At 45.0% G+C, this 20254-nt stretch overlaps 1 protein-coding gene across 2 annotated transcripts in view; it reads right to left on the bottom strand.

Moving 5' to 3' along the window:
* Itpr2 (inositol 1,4,5-trisphosphate receptor type 2) overlaps positions 1–20254 on the bottom strand; it is a 423811-nt gene that overhangs the window by 289720 nt on the left and 113837 nt on the right. For both annotated transcript variants that reach the window (XM_028891637.2, XM_028891638.2), the window contains 4 exons: positions 15775–15874; positions 15177–15337; positions 8860–9001; positions 5672–5833 (listed from right to left, as the gene is read on the bottom strand). In XM_028891637.2, the coding sequence (XP_028747470.1) occupies positions 5672–5833; positions 8860–9001; positions 15177–15337; positions 15775–15874 (565 nt within the window). The remainder of the gene's footprint in view (positions 1–5671; positions 5834–8859; positions 9002–15176; positions 15338–15774; positions 15875–20254) is intronic.

The raw sequence follows: 20254 nt of genomic DNA, 5'->3' as shown, positions 1-20254 counted from the left end.
CTGTACATGAGAAAGGTCTCTCTGGAGATCACACCAGGAGACCAAAGACAGCAGATGAGCAGACAACATGCTTTCACATGTGGGTGAGTGAAAGGAAACGAGGAGACAAGAGGCAGCGGCAGGTGAGCGGCTGGAAAAACAGTGACATGCGAGGAGCAAGAATGAGAAGGACGGAAGGACAGCAGCCGGGAGCACCAGGAGGGGCGTGCCAGGCGATGAGTAGCACCTGCAAAGCTCCTGTGGTACCAGGCGCACACACACACGGTGCACATACACACAGGCAGGGGAAACACTCACACGCATAAAATAAATAATTTTTAATTGTATAAGAGAGAATCAGCTTGGTTAGGTGATAATTTCTTTATTTAAAAACAGAGTCCTTGTGAGTTGTGGTAAGGGACAAACTGTTATTCTAACAGTGAGAGAGAAAACATCACTGGGAGTTTCAGTTACGCCCTATTTAGTCTGCTCCTGGTTCTGTTTGTTTTTTAATACTTATTATTTGTGTGGGCATGTGCACCACATGCATGCAGTACCCACAGATGCCAGAAGAAGGCGTCAAATATCCTGGAACTGGGGTTACAGGCACCTGTGAGCCCCAATGTGGGTGCTGGGAACTGAACCCAGGCCCTCTGGAAGAGAAGTCAGGGCTCTGAACTGCTGAGCCATCTCTCCAGTCCTGTTCCTTGTCCCTCATCCTCACTCTCCTACCTCCCAAACCACAATCACTTGCTTTCACATTCTGTGTGTCAGCCACACATCCATAGCACCTTAGAGCTAAGGAATGTAACCCCTTCAGTGAGCAAATGTCTTCTCTTCTAGGGGTTTCTCCTTGGGAATGCACCTCTGTTCCTATGATGAGACAATTTATTCATCAGAAAGTGGTTTCTGCCTTGAGCAAAATTTACCGGAACATATATAGTCCTTGAAAATGATATTGGTTACACAAATCTAATTATAATCTAGGCATCGTTTTTTGTGGCCTTTCAGAATGATGTCTTGCTATTGGGTAGCCAATTAACTAAAGTAAAAGTCCTCTGCAGTGTATCACTTTAAAGCTATAGATTGATTTACACACTTTTATGACCATCAGAATCATACTCTGGTGTGAGGCAAGCTTCCAAGATGTTGATAAATAATTAAATGAAATTACAGGTGCTACTGAGTTCTCTAAATAGTAATAAACCCAAATACAACATTAAAGACCTGGGTTACCACTAAATCACACATGAACTCTTTATTAGTGTGTTAAATGCAGGTGGAGACAAAGGAAAATTAGATGATCAAAGCAAAAAGTAAAGCTTTTCTGCCTACATTTTAAATTCTTTTCCCATAAACCATCAGAAAGCCATTTGCAGTAGTTGAAGGAATAGCTTACTGTGGCTCATAGTTCGAGGGATACAGTTGGCTGTGGTCAGGAAGCCAGGGCAGAAGGAGGTAAGCTGGCCCCATAGGACTCAGTCAGGAAGTGGGGGACACTGGTACTCAGCTCACTTTCTCCTTTTTATTTAGTCCAGGGCCCAGCTCATGGGACGGTGCTGCCCACATTCAAGGTCTTCCATCTTCAGTTAAGACCTAGAAACACCCTCACAGACATGCCCTGAGGTGAGTCTCTTCAGTGATGTTACTCAGGTCCAGCTTGGGAGAAGAAGACCATCTTTACACTGCCTCTTGTTTAATGTAAAGCATTCTCAGTCTTTATTTTTGACAGTTTCACACATGTATGCAGTATACTGTGATCATATGTGCCCTCCATTACCCTCTCTATTTTGCTCTCCTGCAGACCCCTGTTCTTCTGTCGAAGAATATTATTTTAAGGTGTGTTACATTTGTTTGTGCTGTGGAGCATTTGTTTTAATGATGCAAAGATGTGTTGCATTCTTTTATGTTGCATTTGTTTAACTCTGTGAAGCTGTGTTACTGTGCCTGTGTAAAACACCTGATCGGTCTGATAAAGATCTGAACAGCCAATAGCAAGGCAGGAGAAAGGATAGGTGGGGCTGGCAGGCAGAGAAGATAAATAGGAGAAATCTGGGAGGAAAAGAGAAAAGACTGAGGAACAAGAGAGGAAGCCGCCCAGCCGCCCAGCCGCCCAGCCGCCCAGCCGCCCAGCCGCCCAGCCAAACATGGGGTAAGAGTGAAAGTAAGATTACAGAAGAAAGAGAAAGGCAAAAGCCCAGAGGCAAAAGGTAGATGAGATCATTTAAGTTAAGAAAAGCTGGCAAGAAACAAGTCAAACCAAGACCAGGCATTTACAATTAAGAATAAGCCTCCACCAGGTAGTAATGGCACATGCCTTACATCCCAGCACTTGGGAGGCAGAGGCATTCGGGTCTCTGAGTTCAAGGCCAGCCTGGTCTACAGAGGGTATTCCAAGATAGCCAGAGCTGCATAGAGAAACCCTGTCTCAAAAAACCTAAATAAATAAATAAATAAATAAGTAAATAAGTAAATAAGTAAATAAGTAAATAAGTAAATAAATGCCAGAATAAGCCTCCATGTGTGTTTTATTTGGGAGCTGGGAGGTGGCCCCCAAAGCGAAAACAGCCAAGCACACTTTGGCATTCCAACAGGGGCCATAGAAAGCTGAACATCTTCCTGCCAATTAGGCCTGTCTTTTTTGTTTTGATTTGGTTGTTTTGTTTTGTTTGAGACAGGGTTTCTCTGTGGAGGCCTGTCGTCCTTTTGTATGCGCTGGCTGTAGGCAGGTAGCCACAGCTGCTGCGTGCTCATGAATTCAACATCATGTCCTATCCAGAAGGCAGCAGTTCTCAGGGCTCCTAGACCGGCCTCTAGCTCTTACAATCTTCCCACCCCTGTTCTGAAATGGTCCCTGGGTCTTTGGGGATGATAGAGATGACCCCATTTGGGTCTGAGCAAATGCACACATATTTAATTCAACAGAACAGAAAAAAGAGGTTCCAGCCATGGCTTAGAGTCAGTGAGATTCTGCAGGGACTTGACTCTTCAGTAAACACCCAGAAGTCCTTGTTTCTTGGTCAGATCAGTGACTTATTTCTTGAGAGGAGGGGAGGGGAGGGAGAGGAAGAAGGAGTAGATCACCCACAGTGGCACACTGCAGGGAATCTAGAGAGCATGTAAATATCTACCCAGGCAGGTGACTATATGTGTGCATGGATATGCACATGCTCAAATGTGTTTGCTTGGCAGGAAAATGAGTGCTTTCAGGGCAGACCCCCACCCTGTGCTCTGAGCTCCAGGAGCCAGATGTGTGCCAGCCACTGTCTTACGCTGTCACCACCACAACATCGCCTGCTGCTAGGCCTTCCTTGCCATGATGCCCTCAAACTGAGCCCAGATAAACAACAGCTCCCTTCTGTGGCTCCTTGACAGGCTTTGATCACAGCTACAAGACAAGTAACTAGTTCAGGGGACCCAAGAAGAGGAGTGGGCAGGAGTGAAACCTGCCCAGCTGCCTCTCCACTGACCCTGTGCTCAGGCAGGCAGGTGCTGTGCAGGATGTCTCCAGTGCTACATCCCCGAATGCCTGAAGAGAGTTCTGGATCTACGTCCTTCCTGGGGAGACAGGAACACCACTCTCTACACTGCCATCCTACTGGAATGCAGTGAAACTGGAAGTATGACCCAGCGGCAGCATTTCAGCCAGAAAGAACTAGGTTCATCACCAAGATGTATTAGAGATGCCTATTATATATTATATGGCATGTGCCTAAGTACATGATATGCTTAAGGGCCTGTTCAAACTGTCAGTTTGTTCCTGCTTCTTGACATATTATTTATTATCTAGCTAATCTGTCTACATATTCTTTTTTGACCTTTCTTAATCTGAAGCCGAATTCCAAAGCCAACATATTTTAACACATTCTTCATGAAGAAAAAAAAAATGTTTTCTTGCCAAAACACTTTCAAGCTCTCGGGAAATAACTCAAAACCTGGGTTTACACACTGGGTCCATTCTTAAAACTACAGCCTGGCAGCTGAGGGAAGAGCCAAGTCATAGTGCCCAGCTGGTGCCAAGTTTGTTGCCCAATACAAAAAAAGAAAAGAAAACAAAACAAAACAAAAAACACTGTAAGTTTGAGTGTCTCTCTTGGCTTCTCGGTCTCTGTCCCTTATCTTAACTCAATACTATTTAAACTGAGTTGATTTGTGAAAACCGTTAAGCTTGAAACAAAGTGAGTGCATGCTGAGCATTGCCTGCTTGCCTCTAACACCGTCCACCTCCTCATCAGTCGCCTTGAGCCCTGAATCTCAGGTCCTTCCTCCCAGTCCTCTCTCAAACCATACGCCCTCATGAACTAAACTCAATTGGTGGCACACACCTTTAATCTCAGCACTTGAGATGCAGAGACAGGCGGAACTCTGAGTTCAAGTCCAGCCTGGTCTACAGAATGAGTTCTAGGACAACCAGGGCTACACAGAGAAACACTGCTCAAAAGAACAAACAACAAAAAAGAACAAAAACCACCAGCTATACACAGATCCTTCTACTAGACAAGAAATACATGAATAAAATGCCAGGTGATCAATAATGTAGCTTTATGTCAAACATTTGCATCATTAAACCCAATGCAAAATATTACAGATTTTTAAAGACTGTATTTTGTGTGTGTGTTTGTGTTTTGCCTGCATGTATGTATGTACACCCATGTGACTTCAGTGCCAACAAAGGCCAGAAGAAAGAGACATTGGATACCCCGGGCCTGGAGTTTCAGCAGGACATTAAACTGCCTGTGAGTGCTGAGAATTGAACCCAGGTCCTCTGGAAAAGAAGCCAGTGTGCTTACCACTGAAACATCTCTCTAGACTCTATTACATATTTTTAAGACAAAGTGAGACTTGAAATAATTTCACTAGCAGATTACAGCTTTTGGCTAATCCCTAGACCAACACAAGCCACGCCTGTCCTCCACAGCTCAGGCTGCCCTAGGACCATGGCAGCCTTTCCAAAATCCTCATTCTTTCGTCCTGCCCAGCTGCATAGACACACAGTCTGAACACTTGGTCCCCAGCAGGGGGCAGAGTTGTGGAAGGCTGAGCCTTCAGGCAGAGCCTCCCTGGAGGAAGCGGGTCACTAGGGGTGGGTGGGCCTTGAGGTTTTATAACCCAATCTGTTTGTTCTAGCTTCCTGTTCTGCCAAGAGGCCAGGGGTTGCTATGTGCTTTGCCCTCCATGATAGTCTGAACACCTTCAAACTGTGGGTCCAAAGAAGCCCTCAAGTTTCTTCTTGTCAGGAATTTGGTCACAGGGAAGAAAGGTATCCAATCCAAACTCTGTCTACATAAAACGCCTGTTCCCCTACAGTCCTGCAGATGGCTCCCACTCCCCACCACTCTCCAGAGCTCCCCAACCCCTGAGCATGTCATTCCTCTGCACACCCACCCCACCCCTCCCCTCAGACCCTTCTGTTTCAGGTGCATGTTGGATCTTGGCCAAAAGAGATATCTTAGTCGGTGTGCTCGGAGCAAGGCTGCACCTCCCAAGAACCTGCTCAGCAGCCGCCGGGACCATGTGCAGGTAAGCAGCATCCCTGCGAGTCTAACACTTCAGAGCAAGCACCTGTTCAGCTCAACTGTCCTTACAAATGTTCTCTGGGCTGCTCGCATAAAGCCGGTCCTTGCAAAGTCCAATTTCCGCCTCTTCAGTCTACACTTTAACCAAGGCCTCTGGTGCTCAGGCTCGGACCCACCTGGTTCTTCCTGTAGTCCTGCTGCGAATGCCTCAGCACGCGGTAGCAGAGCCGCAGCACGTACTTGTAGGGGGCATAGCGCTGGTCACCCAGGTCCTCCAGCCTCAGCATCGAGCCTTCTCCTGCCTTCTCCTTGAAAGGCGCTTTAAGGATCCCAAACACCTAGAAGAACAAGAAGATCCTTCTGCTTTGATGGACACACATGCATGCTTTGCAACCTATTTGCAATTTTAACAAACAGCACAGGCTTAAAAGCACTGTAGAAATATGTGAGTGGAATTAGGGCAAAAGTGGAAGGTATTTAGTGGTTGTTAGTCCTGAATAATAAATAACACACTGTCGAACCAAAAACCCACTGCTTACAAGAGCAACCAAAGTCAACAAGTCCACTACATCAGTGACATGGTTAATTTTATTTAAATATTGTATTTCATTAAGATGGGAAATATGAAGGTGTTTGTATCAAGCTACATGGATATATTCAGATGAATTAAAATGTATTTTCTATATGCTTTTATTATTCTGTTAATTTTCTATAATTTTCCCAAATCAAAATAAAATATAAAAAAAAAAATGCTTACTTTTTACCTGAAACTTACATCAGGTAACGGCTTCCAAATGTCACTCTCACCTCATTTTAGGCAAAAGGAAATAACTCCAAACACATAGGCACCTAACAACAGAGATTCTAAATACATAAAACTCTTTCTCAGAGTTCATCCACTGTTCACAGTATGCAGGTAAGTGGCCGTGGGAATGAATGTATCAACACTGAAGTCTTAACAAGGAACCACAGAAGCAATCAGGAAGACACCTCCACCCCCACACTCCCACCCCTGCATCCCCACCCGCATCCCCATCCCCATTCCCAGGGAGCCACATTCTTTCCTTCTGGAGAGGAACCAGCAAGCTAAGTTCTCTGTGGAGGAACATGAGATCAAGGCCATGAGCCTCAAAACAAGAATTCAAAATTGAAAGGAATTGTCCCTTGGAGTTCATGAAATATGACAGTGTGGTTCTTTGAGGCATTTTTGTTCTCAAAGAAGTTTCTTTTTGCAACAGGTGGAGACTTACAGAGATCCACAGATGGTCAAAATATAGACAAAGTCCCTGGGCCCAAGTCTAATGAATACATCTGCACACACCCTACATCTACATCTCAGAAAGTCACAAGTCACGGAAGAGGAGGTGGAAAGACGGCAGGGCCAGAGGGGACACCCGCTGAGAGAGTCTTCTGTGTGCACCTATGAACACTAAACAGCACATTTGCCTCCCAGTGGCCAACACTGGACACAAATGAGCAATGCTGAATGGACTCAGCAGGTTGTATATACATATGTATGTATATACATATAACAATAAGGGAGAGATCATGAGTTTGGAGGAGAGAGAAGATGGAGGGGGAGAGTGGGTCAGACATGATAAATGCAGTCAGTGTTTATGTGTGGAGTTCTTAAAAATAAAATTATTTTAAAAAGAATTTTATGTTCCCTAAACCTTGAATTTTATATTTATTTTATGAGATAAAAGGTTGGACATATCAGTTAATATATTCATAATTCACTCAAGGTCCTAAAAGTCCCTGAAATCAAATGCTTTCTAAAAATAATTTGCTGACAACCGAAAGACTTTGTCCCTTAGGCCTGTGATCTTTACTTTATTTCAGATAGGCACTGTTTTCAGACAATCTATAGATATCAACTGACAATGTATCTTCAGTTTTCCTTTCCAAACTCAGCACTGTGTGTTAATGTTAATTATTAATAAATGTCAGGATTTTTGCACTAAGTGTCCATATGTGGTTAATACAAAAGCTAATTATTTTAAGAAGCAAATAAAACAATAAAAAGAACATGTAACTGCAGGTTACTAGAAAGCGAATTAATTTACTGGTATGTTATGTACTTCAGAGTTCTGTACTAAACTGCTATGCCTTCCTAGAGCAGACGGAAGCATGTGGCAAGGTTCCGAAGTCACCTGGAAATTTGTTTCTTGAGATGCTCTGACCACACCAGGTATTTTGGAGACCTGTGGTGGGTACCTCTGAACTAGCCTCAAATGGTCCCTAATTTCTGCCATCTATGTTCTGTGGAATTCTCTCTCTGCTTCTACCCAATCACACAGAACTGACGGATATGGGATCTATAGTAATGTCTTTAAAACGCTATGGCTGCGTCTAGATGCCCTCTCTCCTCTCTAGAATGCTTCACTTTTAAGAGAAATGTCTTAGTTTGGAGGTTGAAGCCCATCGTGGAGAGGAAGGCACAGCAGGGACTCCAGACAGCTGTTTTCCTGTGTCCACAGCCAGGAGCAGAGAACAATGAGTGTAGTGCTCAGATCTTTCTCCATTTCCTGCAGTCTGGGATCTCCACCAGGGGATCAGCCCGGCTATAGTTAATGAGTCTTCCTACATCAACTAACCTAATCAGGACAATCTCTTACAGGCTCAGCAGCCCATCTCTCAGTGATTCTCCAGCCATCAAGCTGCAGCTAACACTAATCATCACTGGAAGCCAACACTAACCATCACCAGAAACCAACACTAACCATCACCAGAAACCAACACTAACCATCACCAGAAACCAACACTAACCATCACCAGAAACCAACACTAATCATCACTGGAAGCCAACACTAACCATCACCAGAAACCAACACTAACCATCACCAGAAACCAACACTAACCATCACCAGAAACCAACACTAACCATCACCAGAAACCAACACTAACCATCACCAGAATCCAACACTAATCATCACTGGAAGCCAACATTAACCATCACCAGAAACCAACACTAACCATCACCAGAAACCAACACTAACCATCACCAGAAACCAACACTAACCATCACAGGAAGCCAACACTAACCACCACCAGAAGCTAACACTCACCACATCACTGGAGGAAATGCTTTGTCTTGAGGCAGACTTGTACCAAACTCTATGAGCCAGCTAGGAAGTGGATCTCCTCTCAGTCCACTCTCGAGATGACAGTAGCCATGCCAAACACCTTGACAGTCCCTCTGAGAATGCCCCTGAGCAAACACCGCCCACAGACACCACCTCCACATTTAAAACTCACAGAAACTGAAATAAGTGTCGAGGTGTCACTTGATACACAGCAAGGCATGACTGGTACTGTAACTCAAAACATAAAATAAGCAGATTTCGTTCATGAAGCCACTGACCTGTGCCAGGATGTTTTGTTCCCTCATTAGTTTTTGCCGTTCCCGATTTGGCTTGGTGATGACCACATCCAGAACATCCTGTCCATTGTTAGTCACATCTGCCACAAAGAAGATGAGGTCTTCCAACAACTTAGTTACAAACCTATCCCAAAGAAAAGATTGTGACAATTTTGGACTATTAAAAATTAAGTCTGAGAAACACTAAGAAAGTTAAATTATTTTTTAAGAAAACATATTTAATCAACAAAATATAATATCTAATGTATTTGCTACTTATTTCGACAATATTTCCTGTCTAGTTCCTCCCACCCTCCATTCCAATTCCAACTCTAATCAAATATTGCAAATGGTTAATAAATAAAATCCTGTGACAACAGGTAACATCAGCAGGCTAAAGTGAGACTGAGTCTGAATGAGTCTCTGCTCAATGGACATTTAGCCTAAACATAAATATTTTCTCTTGCTGATTCCATAACTAGAATTAGGTGTTTGGACATGAAAAACAAAAGGCTCAGTTGTGTTGTGACTCTAGATTACTCTTAAAAAACGGTAACTGTTAATGAGATAATGAGCAGAACATTAATTTTTTTTTTTTACTTTTTATTTTATCATATAAATATCCATGCGGGCCAGGCGGTGGTGGCGCACGCCTTTAATCCCAGCACTCGGGAGGCAGAGCCAGGCGGATCTCTGTGAGTTCGAGGCCAGCCTGGGCTACCAAGTGAGCTCCAGGAAAGGCGCAAAGCTACACAGAGAAACCCTGTCTCGAAAAACCAAAAAAAAAATTATATATATATATATATATATATATATATATATATATATATATATATGCGGGTGTTTAGCCCAAGGAGGCCAGAAGAGGGCATCAGATGCCCTGGAGCTGGAGTTACAACAGATGATGGTGAGATGCCATGTGGGTGCTGGGAACTGAGCCTTGATCCTTTGGGAGAACAGCCAATGCTTTTAACCACTGAGCCATCTCTCCAGCTCAAGAACATTAAGTCTTGATGGAGGGTCACTACACATTATTCCTAATGTATAGAGGTGCCTTTGGTGATGATGAGGATGATAGCCAAAGACACCACGCTTCTTGTTCACTCATTTACTTATATATCAAGAAAAAAACAAACCAAACAACAACAAAACCACCTGGTGGCTGTTGTCAGCTGAACTCAAGCATCACAACTCATGCAGTCTTACTAATTTCCTGCTAATAAACGATTTCCTCTGTGACTTAGTTTAAAGCAATTCCTCCAATATTTTACATTTTATTTTATCATATAAATATCTATGCGGGTGTTTAGCCCAAGGAGGCCAGAAGAGGGCATCAGATGCCCTGGAGCTGGAGTTAGGGGACTCATGAGACTGAGAAAGTAACACAAAACTTCACATGTCTGGGAAACTGAGACCTTCAAGATTCACAAGACTGCTGCCAGGGTTCTAGGACTGTGGGGGATGCTGGGAAGAGAGGCTGTGGGGCTCATGGAGCTACCTACAGGGAGTTCCCAATGCAGCTGCATGAGTCATCATCCCTGCTGGGGTGGCTCTCCTGATGCAGCTGCTCCTGAGTCACCCCTCATCCACATCCTAATTATTAGCTCTTCAAGTGAGACCCAGCTGGCATCATTATTTTGGTCTGACATAGGCTCCCTATCTGAGGTGAGTAGCTGTCTGCTCACATGCCCCTAAGAAAAGCCAGGCAACAGACTTCCTGTCAGATTTAGCAAAGTTGGGTAAGATATATATTATGTATTTTAAAGGACACACACCTGAAAATATAAAAGGCCACATGGGTCAAGAACAAAGTAAGAATAACTCAGCCAAGAGTAAGCTAAGGGGTGCTGGAAGGGTGTGTGAGGGGCCAAACGGAAGCTGTGGAGGGACTGATGGAGAAGGGCCCCTCCTGCGGAGAGCCTCAAAACTCCAGAGCCCTGTATGGGCTGCAGCAAGGCAGATGCCCAGGGGACAGGAAGCACACAGATGGAGCTGTCCGCCTGTGGTCACAATGACTCGCATGCCTCTCCTCAGCACAGGGCATGAGTTCTCACCCTCAACACCACTCCTCATCCTGGACTGGTGGAGAGGAGTCAGGTGGAGGCCATGCCAACAGATAGAAAATGAATGAGCACAGAGAGAAAAAGCAATAATGTTCCACCCAAGGAAAGCCCACATAATTAAACTGCAAAACACACAGAAAACTGGCATTAGGAAAGACAGCCATCATGCTAAAAATCAGAAAGCTGATTCATCACTAATAAGATTCAAATGACAAAGTCATTCCTAAGTGACATTTAAATGAGTGTGTTGTCAGTCTTCAAGAGATAGAGAAAGAACTTACCACAAAATATACATATAATTTAACATAGTAGATATGAATGAAGAGTAGGTGGGCAGGCAAAGAACCAGCAGAAATCTGAGAAATAAAAAGTATACATATAATCACCTAATAAAAGTCCAGGTTATAAGAAAAATTAGCAGTTATAAGACAGTATCAAAAGGATACAGACAACAGCATATAGAGATTTTTTAAAGCCGATTATAAAAGAGAAGGTAAACAAGGACATCGTTGGCTACACAGAGAGCAAGGACACCCTGGGCTCTAGGAAACCTGGTCTCACAAAAAGAAAGGAAGGGGAATGGAGAGAAGAGAGAACAGAGAGAAGGAATAAGGGAGGGAGGAAAGGAAGGAGTTAGAGAGGAAAGAGGAGGAGGGCAGGGGAGGAAGAAAAGGAAGAAAGAAGAGAAGGCGAGATGGAAGAGGGAGGGAAGAGGGAGGGAGGGGAGGGAGGGAGGGAGGGAGGGAGGAAGGAAGGAAGGAAGGAAGGAAGGAAGGAAGGAAGGAAGGAAGGAAGGAAGGAAGGAAGGAAGGAAAGAAGGGTACATCGTAATTTATATGACGTGTTGATGAGAATCGCCACTCCGCTCTGTTTGTTGCATGAAGACCTGGCGGGCTTCTTGAGGTTCTGGTTTGGAAGCAAGTGCGGCCTGGTCTTGGGCTGGCTGGACAAGCATCCTGCCACCGAGCCATGTCCCCAGCCTCTAGCTGCATGAAGACAAGGACACACAGCCTTCACCTTTGCAGCAACTGGGAGCACATCTGTGTGGCCAGCACCTGGCACCTATCAAGAGCTCAGTCTCACAGAACTGGCTTCATCAGCCGACACTCTGTGGACAACTTAGGTCCCACGGAGTGCAGCACAGTACAGAGACAGTAAGAAGTGTGTGCTGTGTCTCCTCAGGCTCCGGGTAGCAGTTGGCACCTCAGGCCCCTCCCTCCCATGACGCATGCACGCACCCCTCACACTCTGCTTTCTTGGTGCAGTCATGTAGAATACAAAGAGAAAATTCAAATGAAAACACCTAAGGCTGAGGAGGCTGAAGCCTGACCCAGGTCTGCACCCACAGAGTCCCTTCCTGGGGTGACTACAGAAAGCACAGTGGGGAGAAGAGCGAGATCCAGCAGCACAGGCCCTTGGAGGGAGGTCTGCAGTGTTCCAAAACCCTCCCTTGGACCTTGGTTTTGAATAAAAAGCACAGCTAATAGTAACGTCACTCTCAGTGGGGGTCAGGGCTGCCAGTGATTCTCAGAAAGAGTTTTCTCCTGAATTCTCAAGTGGGGACTAAGAACCCATTCACATCTCTGAAGCATGGACAGCATCAGGATGAGGGTGAATCAGCAAATGCAGCTTCCCAGTTCTCGGGCACAGTCTCCTTGCTATTAGTTTTCACTAAAGCAGAAGAGAGAGAAAGTGACAGGTCATCCTGATCCACCATCCTCCTGAGGCACATCATGAAGGGCTGAGTTCTCTCCCACAAGAACTGGGGAAGAATGGCCTGTAGAAAGAAGCACCCAGAGATGCCGAACACTTAATAGATACTTCAAGTTTACCTAAGGAGACCTCTTAGAGAAGCGTGTAACTTCCTGTGAATGCAGGAGAGGGACAGACAGAGATGGATTCATCAAGAGAGGCACAAGAGGAAAACACCCCATCTGCACACTGAAATGCACTTCTGTTGTGAGCTGGCTCTGGTCTCCTGTAGCCATGTGAGTGGCCGGTGTCTGCTTCTGGCCTCCTTCATTGGCCACCACAGGGTAGATATATGAGGACAGTTAAACACAAGCTCCCACAGGGAAAGCAGTGGAAGGAACAGAGAAAGCCGAAAACCACTTGACTGTTTGTCAGCATAGCATACTGACAACATTTAGTTAAGAGGTATACAGTATGGTGTGTGTCTGAAGGTCTCTGGAACTTATGAACTTAGAGACAGAACACTCACAGACTGTTATGGTGGGTTTATCCATCCTGTTTCCTTCCTACTCAGTTCAAAACTTGTTAGAGTCACGCACATCATCACACATATGTAATAGTTCGTTCCTATTCCCGGCTATTCTATTGTATGAGCATAGTACAGTTTTATCATTCTTCAACTATGACCAACATGGATGGCCTTTAGTGAGGGGTGTCTAGAACAAGGCTGGACATTTCTGCCCTTCCGTTCTGGGAATTCTTTTGAACAGATGTTCAAGAATGTCCAACTGAGGAATGAAGCCAATGAGCTACAGCATTTTCTTCTCTGACTTTGCCTGTTGTGGAATATTATTTTAAGATGTATTACATGTGTTTATGCTGTGGAACATTTGTTTAATGATGCAAAGATGTGTTGCATTCTTTTATGTTGCATTTGTTTAACTCTGTGAAGCTGTTACTTTGCCTGCCTAATACACCTGATTGGTCTAATAAAGAGCTGAATGGCCAATAGTGAGGCAGGAAAAAAGGATAGATGGAGCTGGCAGGCAGAGAGAATATATAGGAGAGGATCAAGAAACAAGAAAAAGAAGAGAGGAGGACTCGAGGGGCCAGCCACCCAGCTACACAGCAAGACATGGAGTAAGAAGTAAAAGTATACAGAAATAGAGAAGGTAAAAGCCCAGAGGCAAAAGGTAGTCGGGATAATTTAAGGTAAGGAAAGCTGGCAAGAAATAAGCCAAGCTAAGGCTGGGCATTCATAAGTAAGAATAAGACTCCATGTGTGATTTATTTGGGAGCTGGGTGGTGGACCCCCAAAAGAGCAAAGAACAAAGAGTAAAAGAGTAAAGGGTAAGAAACAACTACATTTGTCATTCCTGGCTGGGCTGTTTGGCGAGGGGCTTGTATGGCAATGGTTGGAGGTGAGAACACCAATGCACACAGCCAGAGACTCCGCAGATGACTCCTTATTGTTCAAAGTCTACAGCAGATCATGGGAGAGGGGAGGCATCTTTGCTCTGAGGTCCTGAGAGCACCCAGCTGTCAGTCACATGACTGGATCCCCCACTTACTGTGTATGTACTTTCACCCAGTGGAGTTTAACCCCCACTTCCTTTAGGCAAAATGGGGAACAGCTATTGGAGTGCTCTGTGAAGGATTAGGGCACAAAGTGGAGACACAATGACTGCTAGCTATCAATAGCCTTCTTTTTCTCACATACTTATAAATAAATGAATAATCAATCAAGGACCCAGTTTCTCTGAGTGAGTGACACAAACAGAGAGCACACTTCCTTTTCTGATATTACATGTTTGATCAGTCTGTGGTATCAGAGCTGAGAAATGTATCGTGAATCCAAAAAATACAAAACTCTACATCTAAACACCAAATCAAGCATGGTCCTGTGAATCTTTAAAAAACTTTCCAAAAAAAAGAGCACAGAGAAACTGAAATCATCTATTTTCAAGCCAAGATAAAATGGAAAAAATAAGTATTCTATCAGACATTTCTAGGTTTATTTTTTATTTTTATTTTTGTGTGTGTATCTGTATGTGTATATGTGCATGTGAGTGCAGTGCCTGGGGAGGCCAGAGGAGGGCGCAAGGCCCTTGGACCTAGAGTGACAGGTAGTTAAGAGCCATCTGCTGCAGGTGCTGGCAAGCATTCTTCACTGCTGAACCATCATCAGAAGCCAGGCTGCTGCTATGGAGAATATTCTAAATGTTCTGTTAGAGTCATTTGGTTTACTGTAAGAACTGACGTGTGTGTGTGTGTGTGTGTGTGTGTGTGTGTGTGTGTGTGTGTGTGTGTGTTAGTGGTTGTTGTTGCCGCTGCTGCTGTTGTTGTTTAGGAGATTAGATTTTTTTTTTTTTTTTACTAGTTTTGAGGGATAAGGTCTTATGTAGCCCAGGCTGGCTTTGAGCTTGCTATGCAGCTGAGGATGACCTTGAGCTCCTGACCCTGCAGCCTCCACCTCCTGAGTGCTGGAATCACAAGCCTTCACTCCCACACCCAGGTCCACCGTTGACCCTTAAGGATTCAGTTTCACATTTGAAATCCACTCACCTCCTCTCGTTCTGAGTGATGCTGCCATTCTCCAGCTTTTTGACCGTGGTTGCCAGCACTTTGTTGGCATCATTGGCGAAGTCCAAGTCTCGGACCTCAGACAGTGGGACACACACGATGGCAAAGGCTTCTTTGTCTTCTTTAGTCTGGCAGGTTCCGATCTGCAATATGTGTTTCCTTAAACAACTGCACAGTCTCTAGAGACCATGATCCTCAGTACCCAGACACACTGGGTGGGTGTGGACAAGACAGAGAAACTCCAAAAACATCATCCACAATGAAAGGCTTTCCATGCCCATTTCTTGCCCTGTTCCTGAAGAGACCCCAAAGAGTGTTTCTTTCACACGCCACCCCTCTGTCTCAAATAATTCCAAGTAGAGAAGATGCCCCTGGCATTCTCTCATGCCCTTTTGATATCTGCATCCCACCCTGCTGAGCCATAGCCCTGCCACCCAGGTCAGAGACCTGAGCCACTGGTAGACATTCCCTCCCACGCAATCAGCTGCAACCAGTTCTAATGCCTGAAAAGATGGACTCAGTCACACTCAGTCCTGTGAACGCAGCAGCCGGCAGACAAACCAGCCCCAGGCACACTTACTTTCAGCATGACGGGCCTCTCTTCCTCCGTGTCTATAGGGATGCTGGTGCTTGTTACCCACGTATTGGTGCATAAATGCCTTAACCGCACATAGGAGTTCCTAAAAGCAAATGATATAAAAACATGGAGAGCTGACAAGAGGGCTCAGAGGACAAAGGGGCTTGCTACCAGTGATGAGGACCTAAGTTCAATCCCCAGAACCCACTGAAGATGGAAGGCAAGACCACCTCTACAAAGCTGTTCTCTGACCTACACAGACAATATTTTTCATTACCACCCTCTGCATATTGACATATTCAGCAAATCCATATATGATATGAACATTAAATGTCATAGACTAGTAACTGTCTCAGGATCTATCTGGGATAAGAAATAATTCTTAGATTCAGGCTGCTCTGGAACATAAAGCTTCACTTCCTGGGCCAGGGGCTCCTGGGCCATCAGCATCACCAGGAACCTTGTCAAAAATGCAAATTCTAAGACCTCACGGGTCCACTGTGGGGTGTGGTCCACAAAGACTAGTTTATCCTGTCCCCAGAAAGCTACTAACCTAAATGTACCTATAGCCTGTGGTGGTTTGAAAGAAAATGGTCCCCCAAAGGAGTGGAACTATTAGGAGGTGTGGCCTTTGGGGAGTAGGTGTGGCCTTGTTGGAGGAAGTGTGTCACTGTGGGGTCAGGCTTTGAGGTCTTTTTCTCAAGCTTCCCTCAGTGTGGCAGTCAGTTGACTTCCTGTTGACTGCAAGATGTAGCACTCTCAGCTCCAGCACCGTGTCTGTCTGCCTGCCAAAATGCTCCCCTTCATGATCATGATGGACTGAACCTCTGAAACTGTAAGAGAGGCACCCTCAATTAAATGTTTTCCTTTATAAGAGTCGCCATGGTCATGATGTCTCTTCACAGCAATAAAACTCTAAGACATGGCCCCTGAATCACAGAGTTGCTGTGGCATTGAGGGCATACTTAGAGCAGCTAAATAAATAACTAGTTCTGAATCATCCAAAAGGCACAATCCCAAGACAAGGCTGAGCAGCCAGCTGCTTGGACTTCTAGCTCAGACCTCACACCATAAACCACATCTTTTGTTCTTTTAGTGACACTTCTCAGATTTCGGGGGGTTTGTTGGTAGTCGTGGTGTTTAATTCGGGAGCACCGACTCTAGTTCCTAAGTGAGAAAATGAAAACAATTGTCAGGGTGACGGGGAGAGGAGAGGAGGAGGGCAGGGAATGAGAACAAAGTCTGGTGACGTGTACAGGAAGATGCCACTGTGAAGCCATCACTGTGTATGCTAACTTAAAATTTAGGATTTTATTTAAATTCTGTGTACATCATTGAGTGTAGTGCCCATAGAGGCCAGAAGGGGGCACCAGATCTCCTAGAGCTGGAGTTACAGGAGGTTGTGAGCAACCTGTGTGGACACTGGGAACTGAACTCAGGCCCTCTAGAAAAGCAGTATGCAGTGGTTCTTAACCACTGCACCGTCTCTCCTGCCTCAAAAAAATATAAGAAAATGTTTGTGGTAAATAAGTTTCTTTGGGCATGAGTTAGGTTTGTTTGCCACTAATTCAGTGTGAAGAATCAACAATGCATACTACATAAGGTGTCTTTACCAAACACACACACAAGCTGTGTGCTGACTGGACAGTCGGCAGGTGCATTTCAGCCACGAGCTCACAAGACTCACACCCTGTGTCCTCCAGGGGCAACAGTTCCACACTTGACCATTTCTTGAGTCACCAGTAACAAAAATTACCTGTGTCGGCACCGTGGCAGAATACCTGGAGAGGGTACCTAGAGCTCCATTCTACTCAAACAGCGCCTTTCCCACCTCATCCCTTATTCCAACAATTTCTTCAACAAGAGTGCACAGTGCCATTAAAATAAAAAGCCTGTCGCTTAGTGTTCAGCCTAAAGCTAAGATGTAAATACGTCACACAGCCTGAGGTGTAACATTTTAGGACCAAACAGAATACATGACATCACATGCCTCAGAGAGACTCGTCATCAGGGTTCTCGCTCACTCATAACAGCAGATAACGTACACAGTGAGCTCCAGTCTAGAATGGCAAGCACCTAACCCTTGTCCAAATAACCAGAGACGCCTGTCTGAGCCCAGTATTCTCTGCACTGGCCTAGGTAGGTGATGTCATCTACGACTGCTGTCCCCCACTGTCCTAAGCTCTAGGAAATGGGAACATAGCACACTATGTGGTGGCCAGCTCCTCTATTTGACTCTCACATTTTTCACTACAGGTGAGCTTCCTTTCTTTAAAATGCGGATGCATGATACATGACTCCCGTGGGCTCATATGTTTCAATGCTTGGTTTCCAGCTGGTGGCCTTGTTAGAAGAGGTGTGTCATTTGGGGTCAGCTTTGAAGCTCCAAAAGTCTTGCCCATTATAGTTGGCGCTCTCTCTCTCTCTCTCTCTCTCTCTCTCTCTCTCTCTCTCTCTCTCTCTCTCTCTCTCTGCCTGGTGGTTATTGCTCAGCATGTAAGCACTCAGCTACTGCTCTGCACCACGCCTGCCTGCTGCCATGTTCCCCACAATGATGGTCATGAACTCTAACCCTCTGGAACCGTGAATCCTCAAACACTTTCTTTTACAAGTTGCCTTGATCATAGTGTCCCTTCACAGCATTAGAAAAGCAACAAAGGCAGCCTGGAACCAGAGTAGTTGAGGTTTCAGGGGTTTTGTTATTGTTTGTTTGTTGGTTTTTTTTTTTAAAGCATTTCCATGTCAGTGTTTAATTAGCTATCTTGGGATAAGACCCAAGTCTAAACATGATGTTCATTTATGTTTCATGTGTGCCTTAGCCATGTAGGCCAAAGGTAATATTATACAATATTTTAAGTATACCTGCATTTTAGCTGCAATCCATCACACAAAGTCAGGTGTAGGATTTTCTACTTGTGGCATCATATTGGTTCTCAAAAGCTTCTTGGGTCATTTCAGATTAGATTTTCAGCTCAGGGATGCTCTCAGCCTGGATGCACCCCTGGAGTCTGCCAACACTATTGAGTTGCAAACTGAGTAGAGGACACAGAGTAATAACATGATCTATAAGGATTTAGGAACTAAGTAACTCTGGGACTGTGTCACAGGTATCTGATGGCTGTCAGGTTTGACGTGGTCTGGTTGTCTATGATATAAGGGCCCTGCTGTGGAGTGATGGTTCAGGGCAGACTTTTCATTCCATGCTCCAAGATCAAACTCCACCTTATGAGCACAGACGGGCCAATTAGCTTGTCCTTCTAAGTCACCGTCTCCCAAACTCTGCTGTCTGTCACCTGGGAGGCTCTTATAAACCCAAAGTCTAAGTTGTAACACACACCAGTTAAACCAGTGTCTAGAGTGGGAGGTAGGCATCAGGACTGGTCCTGAGTGCTAAGTGTCTATTGGGCAGGAAAGACTGGGAACCCTACTCTAGTCCGTTAATCCAAGAAGCCCAGTCTGGGGCTTGCTAGATCACTAGCCCAGCCCCACTGCAGACCAGGAATCACAAACTGTATCTAGCAGATCCCCATGACTGATCCGGGATTTCACCAGGCTAAAGCACCTCTGTGGAACTCTGTCCTCTGAGCATAAGGGCCATTACCATCTTAATCAGAACAGGTGTGACTGTCCCCCAAGATTGGACCTGTTGTTCCCTCATGGGGAGGTGGGGAGGGGTAATTAAACCCTCAGCTGAGGAAGCCACTACTACCTGCATTTCCCAACTACATATAGTCTCATGAAGTTCTAGAATACATGGTAGATAAAGGTTAGCTGAAGAGGGGTGCCATCTGTACAGCATGGGGAGGCTGCCATGCATGCTGGAGTCAAGCTTTTCAGTGACACAGCTGTTTGGGGTTACACACACTCCTGTAAGAAACCCCTCGCAAAGCTCCTGTGAGCAAACCCAGTAAGCTCCCCGGTCTACTCACTGGACTTGAGTGAAATCTTTCCTTTGGTCTGTTGTTGGTGCCTCATGTTCGGGAACATTTGTTCACATTCCTCCAGGAAAAGACCACACAGTAGGAGTTTAAAGTTTGAGAAATTCTGCATTCCATATTGGAATCCCGTGGGTAATGCTTTTAAGAGATGCAGTGTCCACATCTCACCAGCAGCAAGACTGACTTCATTGCTCTCAGAAGGGCCAGGACCCATTGCTCAGATCTTTCTCAGCCAGTCTGAGAAGACCTGCTCTAACTCAGCCTCTGACCTCTGACTTCTGATCTCCAACCTATGAGAGTTACCCAGGATGAAGCTAGAAAAGTTAAGAAGAACTTGGCATGGGGCTTGGTCCATAGAAAGTATTCACAGATTTCGTATGAGGATGTAAGAGTGGCTAGTGTTAAAAGTTTATTGTTAGCTATAAACAGTGAATGACAGCTGAATCACATTAACACAAAATCCTTCACAGCAGGGAAAGGAACTTCAACCCTCTGAACAGCAGTAGCTAACACCACTGTGCAAAGTGAGACTTAGTAACCTTGTG

This window comes from Peromyscus leucopus, chromosome 3, assembly GCF_004664715.2.
Source record: "Peromyscus leucopus breed LL Stock chromosome 3, UCI_PerLeu_2.1, whole genome shotgun sequence".
Classification (NCBI taxonomy): domain Eukaryota; kingdom Metazoa; phylum Chordata; class Mammalia; order Rodentia; family Cricetidae; genus Peromyscus; species Peromyscus leucopus.
Note: the sequence above shows the minus strand (reverse complement) of the source record. Positions and strands in the feature narration are given on the sequence as shown.